The sequence below is a fragment of the Periplaneta americana genome, chromosome 4, assembly GCF_040183065.1.
Source record: "Periplaneta americana isolate PAMFEO1 chromosome 4, P.americana_PAMFEO1_priV1, whole genome shotgun sequence".
NCBI classification, from domain to species: Eukaryota; Metazoa; Arthropoda; class Insecta; order Blattodea; family Blattidae; genus Periplaneta; species Periplaneta americana.
The window spans coordinates 22,220,931-22,230,951 of NC_091120.1; the positions used below are offsets into that span (position 1 = coordinate 22,220,931).

Sequence of the window (10,021 nt, forward strand, 5' to 3'; positions counted from 1 at the left end):
GTATCTATATTATAATGGGTGCATCATAATATGTTATAATTTTTACTCTCGGTGTGATGCTTTTAAGACTAACGCATTGCAGTGCTGTTTGTGTGCCATTACTGAACTTAATCACATATTTGTATTACATAACATTTAAGTTGGTTGATATTGGTGTACGAGACTGATGGTGAAAGTACAAGAAGCATAGTAGTTTTGATGTCATTTTGTCAAGAAAAATGTTTCAAATGCTGTGTATTTCAAACATGACAAGTTATTTTCGTTATCCTGTTCAGTCTGAATAACCTACTTAAATACAATTGCTAAAATATATGTACTTTTTTTTTTTTTCAAAGGTTAACACTAATATTGTGTCTGGTTTGTTCTTGTATAATACTTTCCCTAAGATTTTAACTTTTTACTTAATAGTAATATGCATTACAAGAGCGGTATGTTGAAGTTTTCATGTTCGAGGAAAAGTTTGAAAAAGCGAAACGTAGTTGAGCTTTTTTAATTTCCGAGAATTGAAAGAAAACATACCACTCGTGTATCATACATTATTTTGTGCGAAGATCGTTTATTACATACCTGAAAAAGGAATTTCTAATTAGTTGCAATGAAATCTCCATCTTGGTTTCTGTTCAATGACGGCAAAGTTGCAAAACAAAAATATCTATCTTCAACATTGTTGCTTTAAAATGTTTTCTGTATACTCCAGCAGGCCGTGATATACGTCTATCTCCCCCCCCCCCCCCCCCAGTCTATAAATGCGAACTTAAAACAAACGGCTTCCTTAATGTTACATGCATCACGAATGCAGTAACTTTAGTGGAGTTGTAGAGTTTACTTAATTTTTGCAAATATTTAAAAACAATAATTAACAGTGCAATTTAGGTGAAATTGCAGCGGTAAGTTTCCAATTTATAATTATTACTATATTGAACGTCTCTAAAAATAATATGTTAAAACCCTAGAGCAGTAAAATTAATATGTCACTTAAGCGGTAAGAAAAGGGAAATTGTTATGTGTGTTAGGTTGGGAATACTGAATGTGGAATTTTAGACTTACCGCGGATTGGTTTTGTGCGGAAACCAAGCAAATACGCACGATCTCGCACAAAAATGTTTACAGCCTTACGGAATTAAGAAACAAAGTAAAATTGAAAATTGCTGAGAAATCAATTAAAAGAACAATGGGAAAAAATTATGAACTTACAGGAAAATGTGTGTAAGCAGTTATACAATCTTCAGAAGTAACACATTGTGCATTGTTAAGTTTTATTTTTCTTTAGAGATGATTTTGTAAGTCTGATTACTTGTTGCTCTGTTAATTTTGTAATTCATTTCTCAGTTTATTGATACGTTGTAGGAACATTATGTAATTAAAGGTCATATACAAGCCAGTTTTCATAATCCTCAATCTTCAATCATTGTAGTGTGGTAGTGAGATTTCAGATGTGGATGAAATATGAACACCACCGTTAGGAGCCTACAATTTTGTATTGAAACATATAGTTTAGTTATAAACAATTTATCCAAGTCACTTTTGTGAGAAATAAAGAAAGCATGAAACCATATTTGCCTGTAGAAGATTATTAAAGAGTGTTTCTCCTATTGCCTACTTTTTATAGTAATGTAGGCAACAATTAAATGTCGTAATGCATGTAAAATTAAAATATGTACTGATTTCAGTGATACCTTCAATGTTGAGACAGGAGTGAGGCAGGGAGATAGTTTATCTTCATATTTTACTGAGAAAAGCTCTGTGGAGAGTTCCACATCTGGATATTGGTGTTAAATTTAACATCATTACTTATGCTGATGACCAGGGAACGGATTTATATGGACTAAAAATATATGAAATATGTAAATATATATGTAGTTATTTTTACCAAAATATGGAATTAAATATGGATTTTTACCAAAATATGGAATTAAATATGGACTTAAAATTATAAAAAAATGACTATGTACGTTAAATATTGGTACATTTTAATCAAACTAAACAAAAAATATAATGGACGTACCTTATCTTCCAATGTAGTTTCAACAAAACACAATTTTTATTGTCTGTTACCATAACAATAGGTTACAAACATTTCTTTCAAGTGCTGAAAAGTGAATCTTCTTCTATTGTCTCTGAGGATAGATTTATACTGACTAAAAGAGCGTTCGACGTCACAAGAAGTAACTGGTACATAATTCAATTTCACAATGTCTGCTGGGGATAAGTCCAAGTTAATCTTCACTGTTGATTCACCACTCATCACAGCAACAACCTTTTGTAGTTCTTCATATCCAGGGTTTTTTGAAAGTACAGTGTCCACCTTAGCTCTTACTGCATCTGCAACTTTACCTCTACCACGATTCAGTTGTTCCACAGTACTATTTATAATTTCAAAACTTTCAGATAGTGAAAGGTGCCTATTTTGGAGACTTTTGAGCGTTTTTATGATGCATGAAAATGTATGCTGAATGTGAGCTAAGTCATTCTTCACACTTATGTCACAGGTAACTGTTTTCGCAGTATCAATTGAGACTGCATCTTCAGAGTCCAATGCAAGGAGAACATTGTTAATAGAGTCTATATGTTCGGCATAATATTCAACTGCTTCTAGCCATGTACCCCATCTAGTTAAAATTGGCTTTGGTGGCAATGGAATTTCAGGGTACATTTCTTTCAACACGTTAACTCTACTGGGAGCTTTGAGAAATACTTTTTTCACTGATGAAATCAACAAATCTACTTTAGGGAAATTGTCTCTGACCACTTCTGCCACACGATGAAATGCATGCGCCACACAAGTAAAATGAGTCAATTTAGGATATACAACAGATAATGCTTGTCCAGCTTTGACCATATAAGGGGCAGCATCGCTAATAAAGAATAACACATTATCGTACATAATACCCTTTGGCCACAGGATACCCATAGCTTCGTTGAACAGTTTAACTATAGTTTTGTTATTGCACTTTTCTAGAACATCACAATGTAAAAGAATTCGTTCAGAATATTGTTCACTTAACAAACCGATAACTACATTACCAACAAGTCTACCTTCTTTGTCGGGAGTCTCATCAATGGAAACCCAAATTGAACTATCTTTAATTTCATCTCTTATCTTCTGTATTGTCTCATCGTAGATGGATGGAGCATACGTCTTCCTAAGTGTTGACTCATCCGGGATTGTATGTTGAGTATATTTTTCAAGGAATTCCCTGAAGACCTTATTCTTTAGTTTGTAGAGAGGAATATCAGCAGAGATGAGAGAACGGCACAGGTCGATGTTAAACTCAGATCTTACATTCGATGTTGTTGGTTGTGTTAAAAACAATTGTCTCTGCTTGGAATTTAGTTGTTTGTTGGCCTGATGTTTACTAGTTGTAATGTGTTGTTGCACCAGGAACTTTTGTGTAGATGATACTGCACACTGACACAAATTACAAAATAATATTTTATTGTCAGTTGATAAACCATCTTCTTTAAATTCTGAAATGTAACTTGTTAGTTTTGATTTTAAATTGACTGAATGACGTACTTTTGGCATATTTACCGTCTTTATAGTATGATTTACAAAACTGAACCTATGTGTACTCTGACTGGCATTTAACTGTTGAGCTGCACAACTGAAGTCTGTTAAAAATTTTAAATTAAATTAATACAGTTTTGTAACTTACTTTCCCATTGTTGATAGGACTGCTAATTTTCAAATAACTCTGATGTTAAAGGGATTACTGAACATGTGTTTAAATCTCTATTGTTGAAATGTATTTTTAAAAGTTAATGGAATTTTGTTTTGTTTTATTGTTAAACCTAATATAATATGGACTGTTTTATATGAAATATGGAAAATATATGGAAATTAACGAAAATATGTACTAAACTCTAAAATATGGAAAAATATGGAAAATAAAAGTAGGATTTTTCAACCCTACACATTGTGAAACATAAAGATAATGCAAAATATAAATTATATTAGCTTTATAAGTAAATATGTATTTACATATAAATCCTTTCCCTGCTGATGACATAGCATTACTGACTGATAAAGAAGATCGATCTCAATAAATCTGATAAATTGATTGAAGAAATTAGACACTTTAGTCTTAAAGTTAATGAACGAAAAACTAAATTTATACACATCACAAGGAATTGTAGAATACAATGTACAAAATAGTTGAACTGCAAAATTTGACATTTGAATGAATTGCAGATTTAAAATGTTTCAGAGTGAAAATTACTGAATTAAATTGAGAAGAGGATGAGATATATCTAGAATTACAAACGCAAATAGATGTTATTTTGTGGTCAGTAATTTATTAAGTTTCTAATTGCTGCCTAAAAACACAGAATTTAAGAGTTACAGAACAATTCTCGTACTTTCTTTCTGTGATGCAGAAAACTTTGCCCTAAGTCAGAAAGATGCTGTGCAGTAATCATGTTTCAAAATAAAACATTGCGAAAATATGTTAGGACCAGTTAATGAAAGTAGCGTATGGAAAGTCTGAAGCAACAAAGGTAAAAGAAAAATTCATAATAACCATGATTTAACTGCAGTGACTGGAAGTAGACGACTACAATGATTCAGACATATTCTGCATAATAAAGTAAAACTCTGCTTGGACTTAAGAGAGTACAAAATACCTTTGTAGGGATCAAGAATTTGTTACAGACCAAGTTGGTACTGGTACTTTTTTTTTCTTTTCCTTTCTTTTTATTTTAACGAGCTAAATCTTGACACGCATTTCTAGTTTATTAAATTTAAGATAGAATTGTTTTTAGTAAATAATTTTTGGAAAAAGTGGAAAATTCAGGGAATAATAGGCCTACTCATACCAATGTGAGCTTCAGGTCTTCCTTCCTGACCTAGTAGTGCTTGATGAGGGTCCCATTTTTGTGAATACAGTAAGTGTAAATGGGATTCAGCCACCGGCGTAGCTCAGTCGGCTAAGGCGCTTGCCTGCCAATCCGAAGGTGCGTTCAGGCGCGGGTTCGATTCCCATTTGGGCTGATTACCTGGTTGGGTTTTTTCCGAGGTTTTCTCAAACCATAAGGCAAATGTCAGGTAATCTATGGCGAATCCTCGGCCTTATCTCGCTATCACCAATCCCATCGATGCTAAATAACGTAGTTGATACAGCGTCATTAAATAACCAAGTAAAAAAAAAACTGGATTCTGTAATCAATACTAATCATAATACATTTCACTTACTTGGACAAATGTTGCTTCAAAAAAATTTTTTTTTAAATTCAAATTCAAATTTATTCACAATTTACGTTTGAAATGACACATATGAATATGTACCGGAAATGAACATATGCTCGTGCTCGGGTACAGTCCAGTAGTCTACATAAATAAACGTCTTTTCTTCCAGCTGTGGTGTTAAGACGAGACATATTAAAGAAATAGAATAATCATGATTTCCAATTAAAGACAATAAGAAGTATTTTGCAATGGTTGGAAATGTAAACAACATAATTTTGTGAAGCACGAATAAAGAGAGTTGCAGATGTTCTTATTTAAAATTGCATGTCATTTAAGATTAACCTTAATATTATAATTCGTCAGTATTTAAAGTTATGTTCCTTCGAGTAGGGCCTAGCCCCAAACCCAAATTAAACGTGCTAGTGCGACAATGTGTATGCATGGTGTTCTTCCGCGACTCTGGTGGAACGAAATTGAAGTAGACTGTGTGCACTTGCTGCACGTGTGTGATCAGTGTAATAGAGATATTATTTATGTTGGCCATATGAACTTTTTTGTAGTAGGGATAAAAAGAGTGCAGTTGGTAGTGTTCAGAGCGGTCGCGAGTGAGTGCAATCATCGTGTTGGTGTGTTTGCAATTTGCATGGTTAGTAATTCTAAACTAAAGTGTTCAAGTATTTGAAGGAACCATGAGTAAAGCACACCCTCCAGAGCTAAAAAAGTAAGTACTGTAAAATAAGTTAAGCTAATGAATTGCCATGAAGCGGACACCATTAATACAATATGTATGTTTATGTTGTTTCAGATTCATGGACAAGAAACTGTCTTGTAAGTATTGGATTCCGGTACCATGATTGGTGTGCGTAGAGAAATAAACATAAGAATATAGATTTATGTAATCTTAAAATCAGTACTTTCATACAAAGTTATGCATTTATTACGCGTTAAAATATAAACACATTTGAAACGTGGAGATGAACACGAGTAAGAAACCATGCAATCAAGTTCTTAACCTCAATGTTGCCGCTTGGCGTCAGCTGCCATCGATAACTCTTATTGTAATAATCAACTGCCCGAAGATAGGTCTGAACCTCACAAGCAATACCAAGAAGGCACCACCCGATATTTGAGTAGTTATCGGTAAATATGAAGGTTAGAGCCAGATTGGATAGCCTATATTAAGATAAACATATTGTAGATCGATGGCTACGAAGTGATACATCATATCTTTAAATTTACATATGAATAAAGAAACTGAGCTTTTCTATAGCACGCGACACTAAACTTTCCACTTTAATTTTTCTGCGTTCTCCGGTGCAGGAATATGTAGCAGATTAGATTAGCTTAGTTTAGACCTTGTATATACGAATCTGTGACGGGTTAGGTTAGATTTTGGTATGCCTTGCATATAAAAATCTGTGGCAGGTTAGGATAGTTTAGACTTTTTGTATGCCTTATACAGGGTGATTCATAAGTCACTGTACAAATTTCGTGAGTGTAATGTAAAGGTAAAGCAAGAGTAACATGTTATGTAGCACTTTCTCTGAACTTTATTTCAGAATTATGACTAATAATGTATTGGCGAAAACGTAATACGGCTAACGCCAGTAGGGGAAGTTATCCCCACCCACAGAAATGTGCATTCGACACAACACTAGCCTATCACGTAGAGTGTGTGGTGAGCTTGTAGGGGAAAACTGGAAAGGGGTCGTGGGCGGAGCTTAGCGTTCGCTGTATTACGTTTTTACCAATGTATTAACAACACGAACCAGTATAGTGGACAGTCAGTTAATCGGACTGCTTCTTCTACCATAGCATCTGACTGGCCGAGTATACCGACAGTTTTTGGAACATGAATTGAGTGGTCTGCTTCATGATGTCCCACTAGATAAACGAACCACCTTATGGTTTATGCACGATGATGCCCCTGCTCATTTCAGTAGTGAGGCAAGAGTATATCTCATTGTTGCATATTCCGATAAGTGCATGACCAGTTGCTTGGCCAGGCAGATCACCAGACCTTAACCCCCTGGACTTCTACCTTCGGAGCCATCTCAAGACGCTTGTTTATGGTACTGAAATTCCGAACATAATAGAACTAGCCTACAGCAGGGGATTGAAAATGGTTTTGAAACTGCGGAATGAGTTGAATGGAGTCTGCAACATTCCAAGAGCAGTATGACGACGATCATGTCATTATCTTCACTTTCATGGATGTCACTTTGAACATGTTTTGGGGTAAATGTACTTACGTTGTTTGTGTTGAATTTGTGATCCATTTGTTTAGTCGAACTATGAGAGGAATTAATTTTGTTTTGTTTGTGTTGCACTTGTGATCCCTACTTTGCTGCATAACTCTGAAATAAACCAATTTCAGAAAAAGTGCTGTATAACATTTTACTCTTAGCTTTACCTCTACATTACACTCACGAGCCACTGGTGTGGCTCAGTCGGTTAAGGCGCTTGCCTGCTGGTCTGAAGTTGCCTTCGGGCGCGGGTTCGATCCCGCTTGGGCTGATTACCTGGTTGGGTTTTTTTTCGAGGTTTTCCCCAACCGTAATGTGAATACAAGGTAATCCATGGCGAATCCTCGGCCTCATCTCGCCAAATCGCATCTTGCCATCACCAATCTCATCGACGCTAAATAACCTAGTAGTTGATACAGCGTCGTTAAATAACCAACTAAAATAAAAAAAATAAATACACTCACGAAGTTTGTACAGAGACTTATGAATCACCCTGTATATTAAGTAAAGTGGATTGTGCGTTTCGCATTATATTTTAAAGTGTTCTACCTCTTTATTTCACGTGTTAAATAATCACCTTTAGGTTATCTACACTGATCAATTCTTTCCAAGTTTTACATATTTTCTAATATGTGTTCAAGTCAACTGACGCCCTGTATGAATTCTCCATATTCTAAACTACCTTCCCTCTGAAAATTTACCATCCTGATAATTGTCCATTTTCCTACTCTTTTTCGTCAAAAATACCTTCAGTGTCGCGTGCTATAAAAACACCAAATTTTTTTTTTCTTGACAGTGAAGTTGAATGGAGGAAGACATGTTGTGGGTATTCTCAGAGGCTTCGACCCATTCATGAATCTTGTTGTGGATGAAACAGTAGAAGAATGCAAGGACGGCACAAAAAATAATATAGGCATGGTGGTATGTACTATCATAGTCATTCATAGTGTTCTACCCAAGGGCAGGTCAGCGAATAGGGATTATAAAGAATGGACACTTCGCGTCGGTACCTTTGATGTAGCCGGACTGATTTCAATGACCTTCAAGCCAGCTAGAGCGTGAGATTCTGCTTTCTCCCTAGAGTTGGCGCTGACATCACACCAGCTAGCAGTCGACACAGCGGAAATATAACACATACAATTAATACATCTAGGTACATTATGTACTCAAAATAAATTGGATCCATAAAATAATAAATTCTTCATTAACTGCAATGTATAGACTCTAGAGTTCCTTTATAATGAGAGTTGAGACGTTGACCCCAACAACAATTAAAATATGTAATGATTTGATAGCGCTGAAAATGGAAAACAAAACTCTTACGAGAAGTAAAACCATATACCTATATTATATTATTATACAAATATTAAACGAATTCGATACTTAATTTTATAATGTATTATATCTGAAATATAAAATATTATTATTACAACTAGTTTGTCACTGAGAAATAAGGAAAAGCTGTTAACTTGAATTTATATGAAGCAAAGCATTACTGGATTATGCAGTAAGGTAGGCGATGTTTGGATCCTGTACCTTAACTCTATTCTCAATTATTATCTTAGCGTATGCTCGATTACACTACCTCTAGCGCTTGAAAGTGGAACTAGCCGCTGGCGCACAGAGAAACAAAACACAGGAAAATTCGCTCAGTGTCCATTCTTTATAATCCCTATTCGCCGGGCAGGTTTTCCACTGGATAACCAGGATTCTCCAGTCTTTCCTATTTTGTGCCTTCCTCTTTGTCTCTGCATATGATCCATATATCCCAGAACTCCTCCCATTTACCATTCCTTCCAGTATATCCTTCACTAGACAGTTTCTTTTCAGCCAGTGACTGAACCAATTCCTTTTTTCCTCTCCCTGATCAGTTTCTTCTCCCACGCTTTCCAATACAGCTTATTTCTTATTCTATCTATCCATTTCGTATGCTCCATTCTTCTCCATATTCACTTTCAATTACTTCTTCTATTTGCTTCTCTTCATATTCTCTATTCCTTTTTCATAGATCTGTTAAGAGGGAGAAGAAATTCTGTCCTAACAAAAAAAATTGTAGAACAGTCGGAAAATATTTAAATGAGACATTATGTAGGTTATTTAGATATTTCATGTAGTATTTAGTTTTTTTTTTTTTTGTCTGTCTTTGCATTTGCAAAAGATCAGTATTGTTTGACATAATGTTTTTTTATTATTATTGTTTCAGGTCATTCGGGGGAACAGTATCGTTATGTTGGAATCATTAGATCGAGTTTGAACATTGTGACTCAGGTATTACCTGGATCTAATTATGTAATGTATGCTTGTGTTTGTATGTTTGTAAGTTCAGTATGTAATACACAATAAATAAATCGTCTCTTTTTATAAAGTGAATTTATTTTTTAACAATCGTATATACTTCAATCACAAAGTTTCTCTGTTAACAAGAAATTTTGATTTTATACACACGATATCATAAGAGCTTCACTAATTATCAAGTCCAGACCTAACAGACTATTTTATTTTCTGGAAGATGCAGTGTGTGATGAGAAATTCTGAGTTTCAAGCTTCTGCAATGTGAAGGAGACAATCTACAAAAATAGAGTTTGTATAA

At 34.6% G+C, this 10,021-nt stretch overlaps 1 protein-coding gene across 1 annotated transcript; it reads left to right on the forward strand.

Annotated features, from left to right (window-relative positions):
• Positions 1–5,653: 5,653 nt before the first annotated feature.
• SNRPG (small nuclear ribonucleoprotein G) lies at positions 5,654–9,796 on the forward strand. The gene is made up of 4 exons (XM_069822954.1): positions 5,654–5,906; positions 5,991–6,013; positions 8,228–8,352; positions 9,635–9,796. Exons 1-4 carry the CDS (start codon positions 5,875–5,877, stop codon positions 9,683–9,685), a joined length of 231 nt encoding a protein of 76 aa, XP_069679055.1. The 5' UTR covers positions 5,654–5,874; the 3' UTR covers positions 9,686–9,796.
• The last annotated feature ends 225 nt before the right edge of the window (positions 9,797–10,021 follow it).